Here is a 23620-nt window from a genome sequence, read left to right as displayed (position 1 = left end):
ACAAGCAGCCACACACACACACACACACACATCTTGGACGCGACGTTAAACCCAATTTCACCACCTCACTATTGCACAGCCACGAAGTGTAAAGTATCGCAAGTCTATTCCAACAGTTAAATGACCCTAACTGTTGTCTTTACTACTTGTCAACATAAATAAATATTGGAACATATGATTTATTATATTTTCATAATAGAAAGCGTTTATATTACATATAGTAAGCGTATATAGATGCAATCGTTTCTCATAAGCGTGCCCAGAGCCAGAGCGCTGATAAACACATTAGACGGATCACGATCGGGAATTGTATATACGATTTCAGTCAGCGACTGCCACAAGAGCTGATGGTGGGAAAAAAACCGATTTATTAGACTGTATAATATGAATGGCTTATGAAGACTTATGAATTATACATGTTTGTCGCATTTGGTAGATAGACCTCGATAGAAGTCATATACAGTGCAATCGTCTTAGAGAAGGTTTTCAGTTTGATTACAGCATCGGACATACGCCCGCCGACAATATCCGGAGTAGCCACAGCTAACTGGATTGGATGGGCTTTTTTGTCAGAATACAGACACACATTTGACTTTCTATCATGACAACTTAAGTATTTTCGGGGGTCTAATCTAAATAAATTCTGATATGAAGTGATTATGGATATCTATATCTTTTTATTTTATGCACAACTATGAGATCGCATGAATATCTACAACCAGCAATGATATTACAAAGGTTTAGTTTCCATGGGTGCCTTCATATATTCGTAAGTTTCTCCCGCTTACGTTTGCTATGATGGGAGTTTGGGATAGCATATGTCTCCAGTATGTCATTGTGTATTGGATGGCCGAACTTGGGCCTGCGTGGACACAATGGCTGCTGCATATGAATTATAGCATACCTGTCCGACCACAAGGAGAGAACAGTTCTCGTAAAGATGATACTGATTTGTATGTAAAGGTGTCGGATAGTATTCAACATATTGAAAAGAGGTGCGCTTTTTGTGATTTGGCAAATCGAGTTCTGAAAACAAATTAGTTATATTAGTTCGCATGGACTACATCCGTAAAAAGTGCACGTTCCCTTCCACGAAGTGATGTCAGCGCCACGGCTATCGTAAGACTATGTTAAAGTAAGGTTCGTCTTGAAGCAAATGGACCGCCTCCGTGGTCTAGTGGTAGAGCTTCCGCCCGGAGAGCGGAAGGTCCGGAGTTCGATCCCCGGACGCGTCATACCAAAAGACGTTAAAAGATGGTACTTGTTGTTACCCTGTCTGGCGCTCGGCATTAAGGGGCTTAATCAAGGACTGGTCGGCTCGGAGTCAGTATACTGTGTCTGAGTGGGGAATTCATGTTAAATTGCGGCATGGTATCTCAGTGAGCTAGCACTATAAATCGACATCAGTCCGGTCTAGTACAAGCAGCCACACACATATAAGTGCAATAATCTTGGACGCGACGTTAAATCCCATTTCACCTCACCTTGGAGTAAATGGTCGCTTTGTGGAGCGGGTCCCTGGCCACCATGACATAGCTGTAGTGTTGTTGATAACGGGGTTAACCTAAACATACTCTCGTTTAACATATCTAACAGTATTTCCAGTGTGTGAAGCCCATTTCTGGTGACACATAATACTGGAATATTGCTAAAAGCGCCGTAAAAATATTCTCACTAATTCAACAATACTTCATAAAGAATAGAATTTGGGCTTGTGGTCCGATTACATATTGCTGATATTACAAGTGAATGAGTTGGGTTTAACGCCGCTTTTAACAGTATTCCAGTTATATCACGCCGTGTCAGGTTAATGTGGGAGGAAAGCCCGAAGTGGTGCAGGTCTAAGACGTTTACCACTTCGGTGCAACCCGCGAGCACGGGTACGGTGCTGACAAACCTAGAAACATTATTGGGCGAACCGGGATTCGAACCCACAATCATAGGTTTCTGGCGTGTATAGGACATAAACAACAGAGTTTATTGTAAATACAATAAACCATTTAATCGACCATACAACTTTGCAGACAATGTTCTTGACCTCTTATAGTTCCATTATACTGGACAAAGATAACCCTTTTTTTTGGTGACATTTTGGCAGTTTTCATGTCCCACTATAACCTATTATCAATGAATAACTTAATCATAAGAACCATTTTCTCAACTTGATCACGTGCAGTTTGAACAAACGCATGAAGAATCTCATGGACCGAGACATCTGCCAGAGCCAATTTTCGTCTGTCGCCCACGAACTTCTCCCATGACGGGCACTGCTCTCCTCCGCACTTGAAATCGCAACGTGCTTACGTCATTGAAATAACCTCCAACCAAAATATTTGAACTTCACTCGACTTCAGTGGGCAAGCGATCATGAGCGACTAAGGGAACTGAAGACAGTATGGACCGACTGTCTGTAATCCTGTCCCAGCTACAGAGAGACATCTTGAAGGAATTTGGTGCCAATTCTTTTGAAGATTGATCCCGAATTTGTGGTAATGAAGCTTCTAAAGCAACTGGGCTCGAGAGTAATTCAATGTTGGCAGCGCAGACATCTCGTTTCTCGCGAGATCAGGTTCTCGTCATCGATCGCCCCTGCATTTGAGCAACTATCACAATCTAAGGTGTGTACAGGAATATGGGGATGAGGGAAGATAAACCATGGCGATTAACTCTAATTTTATTTCACTGGACGCTAATATAGTTTCGTGTTCTAGTCCGCGAGTTTTTAGTTTTGTTGCAGCAATTGGGTGAAGACACACTTTATGCTGGAGTAATTATCCACTCGCTGAAAGCAGAGCAACAATGGTTGATTGTATTTGTGCTGGGAAGGATTACATTATCACATACGGCGATCGCGCACGTAATATCTGCAGCGAGACGTTGGAATTTTCCAAAGCTTTTAATATAAACCATTTTCATGCACTCCCATTCTTTTAGGCGCCAATTATCGTCTCCTTCATCTCCGCGTGTCCTTATTTCGTGTCTCTGGTGCAATTGAGGGGCTGTGTATGCAATATATCAGATCTCAACAATTCCTTCCATCGGTGATAGTGCAGGCTGTTTTCAGAATATATTTAAACCTTAAGAGACAATCCAGCTGAGAAATACTATTGAAGAAACTTACGCCGGTGTTTGGAGACTCTTGGCGATCCGATTTCAACCAATCAAATGATAGACGACGCCATTTTGATCAAGAGATTGCATGAGGCAGAGTCTTGGTTAGCAAGTAGACCTTGTGCGCTTTCATGGGTGAGGAGAGATTTATTTAAAAGCCTCTACAAAACTGCCATTAAGTATGGCGAAAGGTTATACGCCCCAGGTCTTCATAGCAACAGTTTTTGATCGATTTATTCGGTGTCGGTGTCTTGAGTTAAGGGCCACCATTTCCTTTGGTAGGTATAATGTGTCGACTAGGGATTCCAAATGTCAACGATATATGCATATGCAGACTTTAAACACATTATCTCCTCTTGTGATGTGTCTTTGTAATTTGTATGTTCTATCCCTGTTGAAGGGAGGCGTTTCTCCAGACATTTGCTTCTAGTCCATATATTCGGATTCTCAGCAGAGGTCAATATGTACTACAGATGTGAATGGGATTATCCGAGTCTGATTGTCAAATCTTTGAAAGGCATTTAGAAGAGAATAAGGAAAATAATTCTTTTTTCACCTGATGAAGGAGTAAGTATATACTCCGAAACGTTGTGTTCCTTATAATAAAGAAGTTGACATCCATAAATTCTCTTCCTGATTGTCAAACGTTCAAGCTAAACACTGAGTAGGCACTGCTTTTAATAAACATTCTGAGTGAGTGATTTGGGTTTAACGCCGCTTTGAATAATATTCCAGTTATATCTGGCGTGTCTCAGTGGGAGGAAAGCACGAAGTGATGCAGGTCTCAGACGTTTACCGCTTTGGAACGGTTAAGAATGAATGCATGCGTAATGCCTAACAAACTGGTGCACGAAACTTTTCCCATCGCGAATGATCGGTGTTGTTTATGCTAATTATGACGTACACGTGTAATGCACATCCCTTTCATCACGTTGTTAATGCTTGCATGGGATATATAAATATTGTGGATTTAATCCACATAACATTGAAAACATCATTTAAAAAAATATAATGGATTTAGCAAAATGCAAAAGTTATAACATATATCATCATATCAAATGACATTGAATTACATAATGTCTGATACCTTATTTTAAAAAAATGTCATATGCCATGAACTTTGAAAGGCAGTTCTAGAAGCTTATATATTGCGACTTTCGCTGATGCATATAACATCCCATTGAAGAAACTTGCGAAGAATATCTATTGACTACAATATATCCTTCTATACAGGACAAACGAATGATCAATGGTAGTTAACACACCTGAAATTCTAAAAACCTTTACAACAAAATCATTGATTACTTCTTTGCCTGCAGCCAGTTCCAGTACCAAGTTTTGACAACCACAAACTCGCATGACCAAGTTAAGCTGTATTCCTATGGAATGCGGGTCTGTGAGTTAGCTCAAATAATAACGTGTAGACTAGCCTCGCTGACAGTCCGGGTTTGAATGACATCAACACAATTACATATATAATGTCGATGAAAAAATCTCGATTATCTGCCTAAATGGATTCCAAAGTAATGGTGAAAATGACATGAATAGATAACTGTAAATCAGTGATGGCACCTGGTGTTTACGAACAGGGCAAGCATGTCCTTCTCCAATCTCATTAAAATCTGATCTTAGCTCTCGCTATCGCTAAACAAAGATCTGAGGACATCCCATTAAGGTTCACGTCAGAACGACCTTTCATACAACCAATCAGAGCGTCGCTTACCAGATCATGAAAGTGACAGTCGGAATAAGTTTTCTAATCATGCAACCACGAACTATTTAACACGGGGTATTCCGAACGACAGTTACGTGTTTTATGATTATATCCATACAATCTAGGCCATCTATAAGCCATTCCAGAATGTTCTTCGTATCAGTTTAATTTTCTTAATCGAGAATACGTCAAAATATGTCGCCAGTCGCCAGTTAAAAACTAGTGTCGTAAAGCTCGAGAAAGCTGCCTTCTGATTGGCTAATGTCGATTTCTTGTCAGTCATTTCATTGGTTGGTCAAAATTCGCGAAAGGTCGTTCTGACATGACCCATAATGGGATGTCCTCAGATCTTTGTTTAGCGGTAGCGAAAACTAAGATCTGTTTTTAATGAGATTGGTCCTTCTCCTATAGCGTATAGTAGTTGGTAAAAGGTAAGCTATTATTGCTTCATTAAACATTCATGTATGTCGGACTGACATTCTGAAGGTCCATCGAACTTACCGTATGTCTGAGATCTTCCTCTGTCGAACCCCGGGGTGGTGATGCATGTCCTTGCCCCCCATGGCGAACCGCTCCAGAAAGGAATCGGGCCTCCGGGCAGGGCGGCGGCCCCCTTGTGCCCATGCCTTGATGACCTGCCAGAAACAAGATGATGTATTAGATAAGTCACATTGCATTCGTGCGATGTCTTGCGACCCGGAAGTGAGGAGGGTGTTAATACTTCGCGGAAACGGGTTGTCCTGGCTTTGAAACCAAATATATAACGCAAACGCCAGAGAATAACCAATCTTGATTATTCGTCTAAACAGATTCAGTTGGTGGTAAGGCAAACAAGCGGTGAAAATGATATGAATGGATCACCGAAAATCATTGATGACACAAGGTATTTTGACTTCTCTGTGTCTAAGCCTTCTAGATATGGTGTGTGAGATAGTGTCTTCAGTTCAACCTTAAGTGCTTTCAGTTCCATACAGAGTTAATTCTCGAATATTCTTTTCTTGTTCGTAAAGCATTATCTGGATAACTACACCACTGCGAGGCTAAGGCATTCGTCAGACAACACATTACAAAATTCTCAGTGAAATATACATTCAAAGACGGTTCCATTTTCATACATTTTGAAAACATGTTGATATAGATGGCGTAATACAATGCCTATGTAACGCTTAACCAACTGCAACCTGAGGCTGTTATTACTCAAACCATACAATCAGTCGTGTACCGTTACACCCAACTCGCATCTGATTACGTCCATTAAATATTCTAAATCACCAACCATCATGCCACCCAATTCCCGAATTGTCAGATCGGCAAAACTGTGAACCTTACTTATTCTTCCTCATTGGGCGTATCCAGATCCATTGAAGTAACATCTGTGTGAGACTAACACCAGCACTGCGGGGTGAGAATAATCAAATAAAGTTGAACTCCTTTCACGAGTGTTTGTTTAAGCGTCCGTTGGAAGGTATTGATCGTATTTTTACAACATTTGATTTTATTTTCCTATTGAATCTGCACGAAAACACCCGCAGGAATACATCAAACCAATAAACATATACCCTTGGCTGGTAAATCCCACAAACGTTGGTGATTTGAAGGACAGTTCTTGAAGATACTATTATCCTTACCAACTATTGTAAGCATGGAGAACGTAACTAGTTCCTGTGCCGAGAATCTGGTTCAATCTTTCTAAATTATCCCAAACAAGGTACACACCCTCCTCCCAAAAACCTAAACGTACTCTCGCTGACCCAACCAAAGTGCCCGCTAGAACAGCTGACGGACTTCAGCCATGACAGTAACCCCAGGCCGGTCAGTCTGTGTTTCATTTCTTAATCAACTGGACGGGCAGACAAACTTTGCCCCTGGTATTCCTCCTCTTTAAACAGTTGTGAGCATGTCAATAATCAGTCGAAAGTAACGACAACCAGAGCCGACTAACCTAATTAGTGGAAGGAGAAGCTTACAAACGGTTGAGTCTGGCGCCTATCATCGCCTGCCGCGTGTACAGGAACACCATGCAGACTCTGTTACGACTGGAGGTGAAACCTTGGCCAAGCAACATCACCAGGGGTGTGGATATTGCGGTGATAATTACTTCCTACAATTAGGTACTGAAGCTTACCTTAAGCAATAGTAGATGCCATCGCCCTAATTTCTTTTGTTGGTATTGGTTTAGTTAGGTTGTTAGTTGTTTACAATAATGTTCCGTGTGTACTGTATCTCAGGATTCTCATGTCATAGACATGCTGGGTCAGACATGTTTCCCACCAGCACGTTCTTGTCGCTGCAGTCAACTAAATCGGGGATCGGATGGTCACAGTGTTCACGCAGCAATATTCCAGCTGTATGACGGCGGTCTGTAAATAATCGAGTCTGGACCAGACAATCCAGTGACATCAAGAGCATCGATCCACGCAATAATCGACCGATGAAGAGTGATACTGAGCTATATGATCTTCAGTCCTACTGCAAGGACCTACGCCCCAACCAATAATTTGTCTTCGGAGGAAAATCAACAAAATTATACACGCCTTCGTCAGAGACAACACCGACGTACACAGAAATCAAGCCAGTCCTTCACAGTATACCTAAACGAGGACATCACTGATCTCAAGTCCACTCCAGACTATGGTGGTATACTTTGTAACTTTGTTTGTTTGTTTGTTGTTTAACGCCGCACTCAGCATTATTCCAGCTATATGACGGCGGTCTGTAAATAATCGAGTCTGGACCAGACAATCCAGTGTTTAATATCATGAGCATCGATCCACGCAATTGGGATCGATGACATGCATCAACCAAGTCAGCGATCCTGACCACCCGATCCCGTTAGTCGCCTTTTACGACAAGCATAGTCACCTTTTACGGTAAGTATGGGTTGCTGAAGACCTATTCTACCCCGGCGTCTCCACGGGTCACTTTGTAACCAATGAGTGAGGGAGCTGTGTTAAACGCCGCTTTTAACAGTATTCCAGTTGTACAACCGTGTCAGCCGAAGCGATGCCGGTCTTAGACGTTTACCACTTTGGTGAAACCCACGAGCACGGTAATGGTTCTGACACACCTTTCGGGCGTGGTCAAGGGACGAACTCTGCCCCTTTGTAGCGACAACATGTGTTACGTTTGGCATAGAAAATATAACTAATATGGTAATACAGAATCATTTCTTTTATACTCCGTTTGGGGCCTTTTTGTAACAACTTATTTCAGTTCTGGGAGTATCATGTCAGTTTGCACGAACTGATCCCGTTATGTCGGTGTTGCATCACTTTATGCAATGTAGTGTGAAAACAGGTTGGTTTCATATGTCAGAATGTTATGATTTCAAACAGTTTGGTTCCATATGTCAGAATGTTATGATTTCAAACAGGTTGGTTTCATATGTCAGAATGTTATGATTTCAAACAGGTCGGTTTCATATGTCAGAATGTTATGTTTTCAAACAGGTTGGTTTCATATGTCAGAATGTTATGATTTCAAACAGGTTGGTTTCATATGTCAGAATGTTATGATTTCAAACAGGTTGGTTTCATATGTCAGAATGTTATGATTTCAAACAGGTCGGTTTCATATGTCAGAATGTTATGATTTCCAACAGGTCGGTTTCATATGTCAGAATGTTATGATTTCAAACAGGTCGGTTTCATATGTCAGAATGTTATGATTTCAAACAGGTTGGGCTTATATCTGGATTGCACAGGATTGTGGAAATACTAAGGGTTTCAAACCATGTTTAAACAGAGATGTGTGAGGGAGGATGGTTTTCCGCCGCTTTTAGCAATATTCCAGATATATCACGACGGGGGACACCAGAAATGGACTTCACACATTGTACCCATGTCGGGATTCGAACCCGGGTTTTCGGCGTGACGAACGAACACTTTAACCACTCGGCTACCCGTCCGCCCATGCGTAGATATAGAGATACAGAATTGGTTTCAAAAGATTACGAGCTTAGATTTCCTGTCACATTATAATTCATACAAGTCATTACTAGGGCCAGAGATGTATATCATCACATCAGGTGTTTTAGATAAAGATTTACTCTTTGTGTTGGCTAAGTTTCGCACTCTTTCTCATAGTTTAATAATACAATAACTGCGTTATCGTAAAATAATGCAAAAACTAATGTTGGCCAGCTGCTGCTATACTGTGGCCACTGTGGGGAATTGGTTATTGAGGATGGGTACCATTTTGTACTAGTCTGTTCATATTGTTAAAGGGGGCACGGGTGGCCCAGTCGTCTAAGGCGCCGCGATTCCCTGTGCAGAGTTGCGTCCCTCGGGCACGCCAGAAACTTATGATTGTGGATTCGAATCCCGATTCGCCCCAATTATGTTTCTAGGTTTGTCAGCACCATACTCGTGCTCGTGGGTTTCACCGAAGTGGTAAACGTCTGAGATATGCATCACTTCGTACTTTCCTCCCACATTAAGCTGACACGCCGTGATATAACTGGAATACTGTTAAAAGGGGCGTTAAAACCAACTCACTCACTCATATTATAAAAATAGTAGAAATAGTAGAAGAAATACATTCATCCCACTATATTACCATAAACATCCTTCTCGTCAGAAATTTGAACTAATGTCCTCTACAACAAATTCAACAATCAAAGGTCTTAAACGTAACAAATTAAACTAAAAACAACAACAACAACATATGCATTATGTATTACGTCACATATTATGGAATAATTGTACATCAATTGTGTAAGTCCCACAAATAAATGAGATATAAATGTATTGTACTCTGGGCTACGAGGCCTCCAAGCTTAAAATAAAGAATCTTGACTCTAGTACCCAGCAAGCACGTGTGTGAGACTCGTGTCACATTGCACGCATCACGACCAATGTTCTTAAAGTCCATGCGAATCTGTGGAGATAATGTCACGGATTCCCGAGCGACAGCTTTAATCGGTTCTGCAGAATTCCTGCAATGACACTTTGTAGAATATACATATATGTCTCAGTGACCCGCTGACCTGATAATACAGAAACTTGATATATCGGACAAGGTCTCACCGACGATGGCATCAGTGACTATGAGGACGTTATGCTCTGTCATTAATTGTTCTACTTGAGTTCGCTATGAACAGTTTTTCAGGCTTTGTTTGTTTGTTTGTTGTTTAAAGCCGCACTCAGCAATATTCCAGCTATATGACGGCGGTGATGTGAGGTGAAGAGGGGTTTTAGCGTCGCGTAAAAGCTTATTGCACTTATATAGCGTGTATGTTGCTGCTTGTACTAGTACAGACTAATGCCGGTTTGTTTGTTTGTTTGTTTAAAGCCGCGCTCAGCAATATTCCAGGTATATGACGTCGGTTAGTAAATATTCGAGTCTGAACCAGACATTCCAGTGATTGACATCATGAGCATCGATCTACTGCATCAACTAGTCATCAAGTTAGCGAGCCTGACCACCCGATTCCGTTAGTCGCCTCTTACGACAAGCATAGTCGCATTTTACGGCAAGCATGGATTGCTGAAGACCTATTCTTACTCGGAGTCAAACCCATTGAGATACCATACCGCAATTTAACATTGATATCCTACTCGGAAACAGTGTATTGACTCCGAGCCGACAAGCCCTTGTTTTATTCCCTTAATGTCGTGCGCCAGGCAGCGTAACAACAAGCACCGTTTTGTTGTATGGTGCAGTCAGGGATCGTACACCGACCTTCCGCCCTGCGGGCACGCTCTATCCAGCTCGTAGAAGGTCGGGGTTTTCCGGTGTACCGCGGCGTGTCAGCTTAATGTGTTAGGAAATATCTAAACGACGAAGGTGGTATATGTTCTCTTGACTGGGGATCATAAACGGGGACAATCTGGGATTCGAACACAAGATGAGTAGATTGAAGACAATATACTAAGCTGTAAGTAGCAAATTTTGGTAATGGAAAAATCATGAGGTTATGGTTCTACTCCCAGAATCAACAGACTCGAATGGTGTCTTTTAAACATTTTTTTTCATAATATTGCTTAAAGACCTATATCGGCATCAGTTTTACTAGTTAAATTGCACGTTTAAAAACACCAGCGAATTTCTGGCTCATCATCAACTGCAACATCATTAGCGTCATCATAATGTTTTAAATAAAAAGAGACAATATTCTGCTATGTGAAATGTACTATATAAATGGTCTGCTTCATCTGAAGAAACATTGTCTAGTATTTCACAAATGCCGTTGAGAAGTGACGACTGCACTGTAATGTATATAGGTGTACAGAGTTGTCTCGATGCATTCGTCACCACTCGCCCCTTTCCGTAACCTGCCAGAAGACTCGTCCCCCTATCGATGAATGTTATGTGCGAAAATACGACAAAACAATCAGAATGCGCGTATGATTTCAAGTTGTTCATAAAAGAATCCCTCAGAAATAATTTTTGATTTTACACATGTCTTGCATCTACAAATATTCCCAAGACACAGTTAAATGTGTTCAATCATACTCTATAATTCCGCATGCCCAGATGTGCTTTACATTGCATCTGAAATATATATAATATATGGGGAAAAATATGTGAACCATTACGCAACGAGTTGACAATTGTTTTAGGTATGCCCGTTTGCGCTAAGACGGAACCCGGTCGTAAAAATGGCTACGTGAGGGGCACGAGTCGCTATTCGGCTTGTCCCTGAATAACAAGAGTTGGTCACGAATGGTCCCGATGCCTCCATTCCCGTTGACTCACGTCACAGTTTCAGACCCTCCGAGTACCTGATACACAATCCTCTCTGACAGACACCCGTCAACTCAGATAATGCTTTCTCTCATATAACAGTTTAATCACGGCCCATGTCGCTAAACCGGAAACGCGTCCGTGACCATTAAGATTTAGCCTCGATTTGAGTGATTTCTTCAGTTTGCGAGCTGTTTTTCCATTTGTAGCCTGGGCAAAGCGAGGGGACTCTCGACATGTCACATTCGTGATGTTCGATTACTGCTAATATGAAAGTTGAACGGCTGGATCACACCACCGATGCAGTGTAAATGCCGATCACCGGAAGTACTCCCGCAGCCATTTTGTTTCTATGGCTTTGAAAGGACTCTCTTTTGGCTGTCAATACAAAGCCAATCTACAGCCAATGCCTGAATATCTTATTTATCGAAAAGCGAAAATTGATATGTACGGAAATTATCACGAATGGGTTTGATTTGCAGGGAAATGCGGAGAGACATTATTGCTTTGTTCCTTGAATTTTGTCACAAGCACGTATATAATGGATTGATATTCAGTTGCCCGGATACTGGTAAACAGCCGGAAGCCAAGACATGACACCGCTACTCGGATAAAAGATAACTGATATTAGTTATTACCCATTAGGGGTAATTTTGATAATGACCACAGTGCTTCGACAGATTTCACAGAAGGATGTCCATGTATTTTTAAACACGTTGTTTATTAGGTGGTGACTTGAGCTATTGAATAGACGTACGGATGCTATCTACTTAAAACTGCTTGTCATTGGCATCCGTTATGATATTGCCGTGTCCTTCGACGTGCAGATTTCGTACATCGAACATACATCATTTGGTGAAATTGACATCCAGTTGAGGTAAAGTATAAATATATCAAGAGGTTTAGGATAACAACTGTCTGAGTGAGTGAGTGAGTGAGTGAGTGAGTGAGTGAGTTGGGTTTAACGCCGCTTTTAACATTATTCCAGTTATATCACGGCGTGTCAGCTTAATGTGGGAGGAAAGCCCGAAGTGATGCAGGTCTAAGACGTTTACCACTTCGGTGAAACCCACGAGCACGGGTATTGTGCTGACAAACCTAGAAACATAATTGGGGCGAACAGGGATTCGAACCTACAATCATAGGTTTCTGGCGTGCCCAAGTGACGCAACTCTGCACAGCGAATCGCGGCGCCTTAGACGACTGGGCCACCCGTGCCCCCAACAACTGTCTGAATGGTTCAGGGAGGATACCACCCTAGCATGACCGGGTCAAATGTGATTTCATTATCGCTCTCTGATACCATGGTTTCCCGCGTGTAAATAATCCACCGGGGCATGGTTGAGAATCCGATAACAGTGAACTGATTTATTGATTTAGTACAAAAACTGCTATTGCTGGTTTGTGAGAGAGTGAATGTTGATTGACGCAACTTTTGACCTATGCCACGGCAGCCTGAAAGTAGTCGAGTCAGGTCCAGGCAAACCTGTGGTTGATACTATGAGCAACGTCGCGGCGCAATGAGACAATTGGCCAGGATATACATTATGACCACCTGATCATCAGTTTAATCGGCTCTTTGTTTCCGGGCAGCTGTTCCAACCCAGAACCCACTCGAGGTTTGTCCATGAAAAGGAAATGCGTCTCATTCTTTATAACTGTTTTCTTTATCAAGATGAATTAGTGCACAAGCCTACTACTACTACTACTACTACTACTACTACTACTACTACTACGATGCAATTCAATGCCATATCAAATCGGCCAAGACTCAAAGAGAGGCTATCTGAACGACCACTGCATCGAATTCTCACTCGAAACCGTCAATGTGCCATTTTGCATCAAAATGTTAATATGAACTGTATTATATGCAATGAATTTAAGGAGACTGTCCAACACATTGTCAGTGTATGCCCAGCTTTGGCACAAACACAGTATCTTAAGCACCATGGTGGCGTGGCTCGATCATTTTATTACCGCCTTCGCCATGTTTGTGGTTTTGACACAGAGGCCCATCCATCTACATGTATGGCACGACCCAGAATATGTAGAGGGTGTCATGGAAAATGATAAATATTAAATTCTTTGGAACAGGCCCATATACAACCTCAAACCTATTCAGGCCAACAAACCTGATCTTATCCTTTTGAATAAATCCAGTGTAATCATTTATGTCATTGAATTTTCTGTCCCTTTTGACACTGTGATTGACAAGATTCATTAAAAACATTGCAAATATGCGGACCTCGCTTTCGAAATGTCACGCTTGCATCCCAAGTACGACGTTGTCCGACTCCCCATTGTTCTCGGTGCCTTAGGGAGAGTACCCGGCATTGTATTTTTCACATTCTCCGAAAAGTTCTCGGTGTGTTGGACTAGGCAGCGCTTCCTGGGAGAAGTCCCATTCGTTGTCTGGGCTACATGAAGAGTGGGCAATGACACTAAGCTGATGATGAGCCGAGCCAGTCTCACTGTGCCAGGATCACCCAAACCATCTTTGCTGCATTTTCAATTTTAATCTGTGTGTAATCATAATAATATGCCATACAAAACTCTTCTAATGTAATTAATATGATGTCCTATGAATCCCCTATTTTGACTTGTACCATATGATGCCGTGTTTTTTGTTCATGCATGTTTTTGTGTAACGGATACCACCTGTGGAACAGGATACGGTCACCTTCATAAATACATGACTATGATAAAGTCCCATCTGTACCATGGCCTCTGCTTTTTGAAAAATATTTTTTATGGTTATGGAAATTTTTTTAGGCTTTTATTTTAAAAACAACACCAATATCAATAAACATGTATCCAATTTATACAAAGGAAACCATAAACGAAACATGCAACTCCAACGAGAAAATATCATTTAATCGATCACACAAAACACTGACGGTCTCATGACTTATGCAACAAATGTTGAACAGAGGTTCTTCAAATGGCTACCACTTGCGGACAGATGGTTCGAATATTATAAGGTATCTCTGCGGGGTCTTGAGACCACGTGTTGACAGACCTAACGGAGACGCCGACACATGCTGGAGACAAAAAACTCTTCAGTTTGTTTCCCCAAAGGATTCATAATTCAGGGAAGGCATAGCTCACACAGCTTCCTCTTCCTCGGCTGTGGATCTGAGAATTCTAACGCCACCATTGTATTCATATTCCCACAAGGATCCGAGTTTATCATGAACACAGATATGCACATTTCTGGTGTCGAAAATACGTAAAACTAGGGCGCGCTTTCAAACAATTAATGCGTAGACTGGTTTCTAGGAAGATGTTGGTGTGCAATGCATATTGTTTATTGATTTAATACTCGGGATTCATCTATCTCGGATTGCGATGGCGTTGAAGTGACAATGCACCAACAAGCAGCCCACTCACCGTGTATCATTTGTGCAGTTTTTGTGACACCTACGTGATGATTGGATTTGAAATGTTCAAGTTCGTTTTGGCTTTGGCAGGGTTTGGCCAAGTACGCGCAGAATACACATGTCACCCCTATCATCACCACCGCCGTTATTATTATTGGACTTCTCCAAGGAAGCGCTGCCTATTCAAACTTTTCGGAGAATGTGAAGACTCCCCAACACTGCAACCTTCTGCATTACCCACATTGTAAGAAGGGCTATATGGCAGCAAACCAGATAACTCTCCCAATGTCAGTCAACAGATTGAGAGGTACCAAACCTAAGGCACCAAGAACAATGGGGAGTCGGACAACGTGGTACTTGGGATGCAAGCGTGACATATCGAAAGCGAGGTCTGCATATTTGCCATTTTTTCCCTCAATCTTGTCAATCACATTACTGTCAATGTCGAAAGCGCATAGTTGCAACGTTTTTCATGAATCTTGACAATCACATTGGTGACAAAAGGGACAGAAAATTCAATGATATAAATGATTTCAGGTTTGTTGGCCTGGATACGTCTGAGGCTGTATATGGGCCTGTTCCAAAGAATTTTGTAGTTATCATTTTCCATGACACCCTCTACATATTCTTGATCGTACAATGGATGGACCTCTGTGTCAAAACCACAAACATGGCGGAGACGGTAATAACATGGCCGAGCTCCATCATGTCGCTTAAGATACTGTGTCTGTGCCAAAGCTGGGCATATACTGACAATGTGTTTGGCAGTCTCATTAAATTCATTGCATATTCTACATTTCATATTTACACTGGATGCAAAATCACACACTGACGGTTTCGAGTGGGAAGTGACTGGCCCTGAGCAGCAAATAGGAAGCCGACTTCATCCAAGCGAAGGACTATGCTAGGTTACTTATCGTCTCAACACACTGCACATAAATAGGATGCAGTGGTCGTTAAGATAGCCCCTCCTTGAGTCTGGGCCGATTTGATATGGCACTTCGCTTGGTCGACACTCATTTCTGTACCGTCCAGGAGTACACAATCATCAACAAAATAAACACTGACATTGAGATTATGTCCCACATACTTGGCTGGTTTAAGAAAACAGTGGAATGCCTTGTTTTCGTCATTAAGAAAACTCATCACGAGTCTTGTCATGCTTCAAAAGAGGATAATCAGTCAAATAAATGTATGCAAAAGTGCACAATACAATTCTATCACGAAGAGCCTCCACGTTAATCAAACCACGCCCTCCCATTATGATTGGTTAATATAAGCGAATGAGGGAATAGCAAGGGTGGTGGGATCCACGATCTGATATGGTTCTTCGTGTGAGGGTGTCAATACCCCGAATTTCTTGTTTCGTCCAATTGTTTTTCATTAGATTTGAACAATTTGTTTTGTTTTATGAAATTATTTTTCTTGTGCCACTTTCTTTTTCTTTCTGTCCAAGCCTTTAACTTTGCCTTCAGAGAATCAATAATTTGATTTCGAATTTTCTCTTTTGTTGTCTTGTATTTTGTTTTTAATCTTTTCAAAACTGATGTTTGGCGTTTTGACATTGATTGCCCTGCCCTAATTTTAAGCAGGATATATCTTTCCTTGTTTGATTTAGTTTAATTTGAAATGCGTTTCTCTTTTCATAATTTTGTTTATTACCCTTTTGTGGTTCAATGTCTTTGGAAACTGTATGGAGTTCCTCCAGTTTTCGAGCAGCAGCATAGACGCAACAGTTAATGTCATGCAAAGAACAGTCCGCATTGAGAGTAACAAAAATAATGTCATTTAATTTATTGAATATATTCTGTGGAAATTATATCACCTGATTTTTCATGCTCAATAAACTAATATTTTGTCCTAATAATATTTACCAGTGCTCTGTTAATATGTACAAGCTGATCTGTAAACATTAGCCAGTTGCTCTGTTGGTATTTACAAAGTTAATCAGTACTTATTTACCAGCTGCCCTGTTGATATTTTAATTATAAGGTATATCTGTTAATATATACTGAATGCTCTGTTGATATTTCCAAGGTAAAATATGTTAACTTTTCAACGTAAATGTGTTAATACCAGTCGCCCTGTTGATATTTACAAAGTAACTTTGTTAATATTTACTAGCTACTCTGTTAATATTTACAAGCTAAATATGGTAACAAATAACCATTTGCCCTGTTGATATTTTAATAACAAGGTATATCTGTCAATATTTACCAAATGCTCTGTTGATATTTCCAAGGCAAAATATGTTAACATTAACCATCTGCAATTGATATTATTTACAAGGTAAATTTGTTAATATTACCTGCTGTCCTGTTAATATTTACAAATTTGTTAATACCAGCTGTCGTGTTCATATTTACAAAGCACCTTTGTTGATATTGACCTGCTGTCCCGTTGATATGTACAAAGTAAATATGTTAACATTTACCATCTGCGATTGATATTATTTACAAGGTAAATTTGTTAATATTTACCTGCTGTCCTGTTAATATTTACAATATAAATTTGTTAATACCAGCTGCCTTGTTTATATTTACAAAGCAACTTTGTTGATATTTACCTGCTGTCCTGTTGATATGTACAAGGTAAATATGTTAATATTTACCAGCTGCTCTGTTAATATTTACAATGTAAATTTGTTAATACCAGCTGCCTTGTTTATATTTACAAAGCAACTTTGTTGATATTTACCTGCTGTCCTGTTGATATGTACAATATAAATTTGTTAATACCAGCTGCCTTGTTTATATTTACAAAGCAACTTTGTTGATATTTACCTGCTGTCCTGTTGATATGTACAAGGTAAATATGTTAATATTTACCAGCTGCTCTGTTAATATTTACAATGTAAATTTGTTAATACCAGCTGCCTTGTTTATATTTACAAAGCAACTTTGTTGATATTTACCTGCTGTCCTGTTGATATGTACAAAGTAAATATGTTAACATTTACCATCTGCGATTGATATTATTTACAAGGTAAATTTGTTAATATTTACCTGCTGTCCTGTTAATATTTACAATATAAATTTGTTAATACCAGCTGCCTTGTTTATATTTACAAAGCAACTTTGTTGATATTTACCTGCTGTCCTGTTGATATGTACAAGGTAAATATGTTAATATTTACCAGCTGCTCTGTTAATATTTACAATGTAAATTTGTTAATACCAGCTGCCTTGTTTATATTTACAAAGCAACTTTGTTGATATTTACCTGCTGTCCTGTTGATATGTACAAGGTAAATATGTTAATATTTACCAGCGGCTCTGTTAATATTTACAATGTTAATTTGTTAATACCACCTGCCTTGTTGACATTTACAAAGCAGCTTTGTTAATATTTACCAGATGCCCTGTTGATATTTACAAGGTTAGTTTGTTTAAATTTAGCAGGTAAATTTGTAAACATTTACCAGCTGCTTTGTTGATATCTTCAAGGTGAAGGACCGAAGGACCAACCCTGGAAGAACCAAATGGCGCCACGCATAATTTTGTAATTTGCAGCCGGCTTTTATTCCAAGATCACCACCAACCAGATCACTAATCACCCACATAAGTCCCGTTATCCTCTAAGTCAATATGACGAAATGGAGTGGTAGTGAATGAAAACAAAGACTTTGACTTCGACTGAAATCACGAATAAGAATTGAAACAGATAGTACTGAAAACATTATTTTTAAATGCGGCCACATGTTTATTCGTGAAGCCTCATCACTTGACTCACAGCTACCAGCACAAGCACCTTCCTGTACACAAACACTATTCCAGTTCTAGTCGGGCACCATGATAGCCCAGGCCTGTCACTCAAAGAGCTCTACTATAGTTCGCCCTAAAAAAACACCAATTGACTGACTGCAGTCATTGCCCCCCGCGAACGGATGGAGACCGAGCTCATTTTTATGTGAAAAACTGCTTCCTTCAGATCAGTTATAACTGTTTTAAAACTTACGGGGGGCACGGGTGGCCAAGTCGTCTAAGGCGCCGCGATGCGCTGTTCAGAGTTGCGTCACTTGGGCACGCCAGAAACCTATGATTGTGGGTTCGAATCCCTGTTCGCCCCGATAATGTTTCTAGGTTTGTCAGCACCATACCCGTGCACGTGGGTTTCACCGAAGTGGTAAACGTCTGAGACCTGCATCACTTAGGGCTTTCCTCCCACATTAAGCTGACACGCCGTGATATCAGTGCAGGAAGGTGTCTCGTTACCGTCGACTCGGACTGCGGAACGTGCACGATATTGTGTGTGAGAAAGTATAATGATGATTATCCCTGCACCAGGAACACCCATCGAGCCATTTGTAATACAACAGCACAATTCTGTAATATACATTAATATTTAATATCAAATTGTCGATAAAATATCAATATCCTTGTAACTGATTCAAAGTTTGTTTGTGTGTCTGTTTCTTCTTTAACGCGGCACTCGGCAGTATTCCAGCTTTATGACGGCGGTCTGTACATCATAGAGTCTGGACCAAACAATCCAGTGATTGACACCATGAGCATCGATCTACGCAAATGGAAAACGATGACATACATCAACCAAATAGGCGAGTCTGACCACCCGATGCCTTTAGTCTCCTCTTTAGACAAGCATGGGTTGTTGAAGACCAATTCTCATCAGGATCTTCATGGGGGACAAGCATGGCTTGTTGAAGACCAGTTCTAACAGGGATCTTCACGGGAGACAAGCATGGGTTGCTGAAGACCAATTCTAACCCGGATCTTCACGGGGTCTGATTCAAAGTAAATTTAGTAAATTAGGTCTAGCTGCTACTGTTGGAATATATAAATATGAACCTTACACTGAAGGATTTTTTACTTATTGTATCACCAAAGGAAATGTTTCTTGAGGATGAATTACATGTCTTCGGTGGTCCCATTGTTCGTGTAAATTCGACTTAAGTTCAGTTTAAGGGCTCCATTTGCAAGTGTGAGCTGCAATTTTGGCTTTATAAGTACGACCTATGTACAGTGTAGGCCTTATTTTGCACATGTAAGCTACCATTTTGGGGTCTGTTTTGGCAGGTGGTCGAGACTGATTGTTCTCTGGCGTTGACGTTGACAGTGATCAATTCATATAATTTGCATCATTTTTTGTCTTATATGCCAACTGAAATCTGTTTCAGAAGATAATCGAGACTAAATATTCCGTGATGTTGACGTATCCTATGTCTTCTGCTTTCTACTTACATGTGAGCGACATATTCCCAAAAGTCCTATTTGAAAGATGAAAACAAAAATCAATTCTGTGAAATGTTCAAATGGTAAAATCTCTCTGTGACTCTGCAATGCTCAGAAACTGAGAACCGCCATCCACTCGTGTCTCATTACCTTGTACTGTTATTATAACTGCATTGTGTATGAAGTATGGGTCTGTGGCCTCTACACTGAATAACATACATGTCAAGAAAGACGTGTCAGTACCTGACATGTGGTCATTAGTCCACTCTACTTGGGTAAGGAACACTATTAAGTCAGCCAAACCAGTCCACTGACCCCGTGACCTATTTCGATCATAATATCTTCTACAGATATTAATGTAGCTTGCCGTTATTTCTTTACGCATAATTTTGTAATTTGCAGCCGGCTTTTATTCCAAGATCACCACCAACCAGATCACTAATCACCCACATAAGTCCCGTTATCCTCTAAGTCAATATGACGAAATGGAGTGGTAGTGAATGAAAACAAAGACTTTGACTTCGACTGAAATCACGAATAAGAATTGAAACAGATAGTACTGAAAACATTATTTTTAAATGCGGCCACATGTTTATTCGTGAAGCCTCATCACTTGACTCACAGCTACCAGCACAAGCACCTTCCTGTACACAAACACTATTCCAGTTCTAGTCGGGCACCATGATAGCCCAGGCCTGTCACTCAAAGAGCTCTACTATAGTTCGCCCTAAAAAAACACCAATTGACTGACTGCAGTCATTGCCCCCCGCGAACGGATGGAGACCGAGCTCATTTTTATGTGAAAAACTGCTTCCTTCAGATCAGTTATAACTGTTTTAAAACTTACGGGGGGCACGGGTGGCCAAGTCGTCTAAGGCGCCGCGATGCGCTGTTCAGAGTTGCGTCACTTGGGCACGCCAGAAACCTATGATTGTGGGTTCGAATCCCTGTTCGCCCCGATAATGTTTCTAGGTTTGTCAGCACCATACCCGTGCACGTGGGTTTCACCGAAGTGGTAAACGTCTGAGACCTGCATCACTTAGGGCTTTCCTCCCACATTAAGCTGACACGCCGTGATATCAGTGCAGGAAGGTGTCTCGTTACCGTCGACTCGGACTGCGGAACGTGCACGATATTGTGTGTGAGAAAGTATAATGATGATTATCCCTGCACCAGGAACACCCATCGAGCCATTTGTAATACAACAGCACAATTCTGTAATATACATTAATATTTAATATCAAATTGTCGATAAAATATCAATATCCTTGTAACTGATTCAAAGTTTGTTTGTGTGTCTGTTTCTTCTTTAACGCGGCACTCGGCAGTATTCCAGCTTTATGACGGCGGTCTGTACATCATAGAGTCTGGACCAAACAATCCAGTGATTGACACCATGAGCATCGATCTACGCAAATGGAAAACGATGACATACATCAACCAAATAGGCGAGTCTGACCACCCGATGCCTTTAGTCTCCTCTTTAGACAAGCATGGGTTGTTGAAGACCAATTCTCATCAGGATCTTCATGGGGGACAAGCATGGCTTGTTGAAGACCAGTTCTAACAGGGATCTTCACGGGAGACAAGCATGGGTTGCTGAAGACCAATTCTAACCCGGATCTTCACGGGGTCTGATTCAAAGTAAATTTAGTAAATTAGGTCTAGCTGCTACTGTTGGAATATATAAATATGAACCTTACACTGAAGGATTTTTTACTTATTGTATCACCAAAGGAAATGTTTCTTGAGGATGAATTACATGTCTTCGGTGGTCCCATTGTTCGTGTAAATTCGACTTAAGTTCAGTTTAAGGGCTCCATTTGCAAGTGTGAGCTGCAATTTTGGCTTTATAAGTACGACCTATGTACAGTGTAGGCCTTATTTTGCACATGTAAGCTACCATTTTGGGGTCTGTTTTGGCAGGTGGTCGAGACTGATTGTTCTCTGGCGTTGACGTTGACAGTGATCAATTCATATAATTTGCATCATTTTTTGTCTTATATGCCAACTGAAATCTGTTTCAGAAGATAATCGAGACTAAATATTCCGTGATGTTGACGTATCCTATGTCTTCTGCTTTCTACTTACATGTGAGCGACATATTCCCAAAAGTCCTATTTGAAAGATGAAAACAAAAATCAATTCTGTGAAATGTTCAAATGGTAAAATCTCTCTGTGACTCTGCAATGCTCAGAAACTGAGAACCGCCATCCACTCGTGTCTCATTACCTTGTACTGTTATTATAACTGCATTGTGTATGAAGTATGGGTCTGTGGCCTCTACACTGAATAACATACATGTCAAGAAAGACGTGTCAGTACCTGACATGTGGTCATTAGTCCACTCTACTTGGGTAAGGAACACTATTAAGTCAGCCAAACCAGTCCACTGACCCCGTGACCTATTTCGATCATAATATCTTCTACAGATATTAATGTAGCTTGCCGTTATTTCTTTACACCTAAAATCACAGTTAGAATCTCAGACATATTGAGACTTTCCATCACATTATGGTATGGGAGCGACCATTTGATTTTCAGGGGAGGTAGAGTGGTGGTGTATTTTTTCAAACATAATTACAAGTCTCTGTTTTTGGGTGGGGTGAGGGTATGGTTTTACATCAGCTTTTTTTAAATTCACAGAGCACAAATATATTTGTTCGTCATAAGAAGGTTCTCAATTAATTTTATTAATAAATCAAATTAACGAACTATATGCTTTGGAAAAATGTCTGCACGAAAAGGGCGCATACTTTTTCCTGCAATGCGAGGCAAATGCATTTTTTTAAAACAGCGGTTTGATTGTTATTTTAGAGTTAGCAGCAAAAGACACAAATAATGGTAATTACCCTTCTGGTAATTTCTTCATTATAACAACCAACATCATCAGCATTATCATCTGCTTGCGTGTGTTTCTTGACACAATAAATATGTGCACTTGCATGCCATGTTTCCTATCGCTATTCCCTTAGGTGGAAGGTATGGCGGCCGTTTGCAATGATCAATATGAGAGTGAACCTTCCCTCCTCTCAGAAACGTCTTGTTTAAGGCGTCTGTCCCCTCAAGCTAAAAGAACTAGTGTCAAAGAGGACAAAAAAACCTCCTGATTTGAGGATTGATTTGGTGGAAGAATAATGGCAGTGGAAATGTCAAAGGAATGATTATCTCAATTGAAGCTCTTGGAGGTTTCATTCCACAATGAGTTCACTGTGACACTGGCAAAGTCTGCTTTGTCTTCCGGTCCTGTAAAGCACATCGCGGTACCAAAGTTAAAGACTTGCTTTATAGATCAGTTGTGCTTGTATAACGATGCCACTTAAGAAGAAGAAATATTAGTCCTGGTGGGCTTTCATCTTCATGATAGAGTAGGCGTGAAATTTAATTTATTTCAAAATCAATACCAAGTTTTGAAAATATGGAGGGTTGTTCGAGTCCAGTTCTGCGCAGTGATAGCTTCAACGAGATTTAATGCATACGTGTTATGGCAAAATAGCAAATTTAGCTAGGGAGGGGACATAACTTTCGGATCAGCG

The 23620-nt window shown here is 40.7% G+C and overlaps 1 protein-coding gene across 3 annotated transcripts in view; it reads right to left on the bottom strand.

Annotated features, from left to right (window-relative positions):
- Positions 1-23620, bottom strand: part of LOC124133690 (cyclic nucleotide-gated cation channel alpha-3-like) — a 237658-nt gene that overhangs the window by 16887 nt on the left and 197151 nt on the right. For all 3 annotated transcript variants that reach the window (XM_046498159.2, XM_046498158.2, XM_046498160.2), the window contains exon 3: positions 5327-5460. In XM_046498159.2, coding sequence (XP_046354115.1) covers positions 5327-5460 — 134 coding nt within the window. The remainder of the gene's footprint in view (positions 1-5326; positions 5461-23620) is intronic.

This window comes from Haliotis rufescens, unplaced genomic scaffold (assembly GCF_023055435.1).
Source record: "Haliotis rufescens isolate VD_foot unplaced genomic scaffold, xgHalRufe1.0.p SCAF_7, whole genome shotgun sequence".
Classification (NCBI taxonomy): Eukaryota; Metazoa; Mollusca; class Gastropoda; order Lepetellida; family Haliotidae; genus Haliotis; species Haliotis rufescens.
The sequence above is the reverse complement of the archived record's forward strand: the minus strand, read 5'-3'. Positions and strand labels throughout refer to the sequence as shown.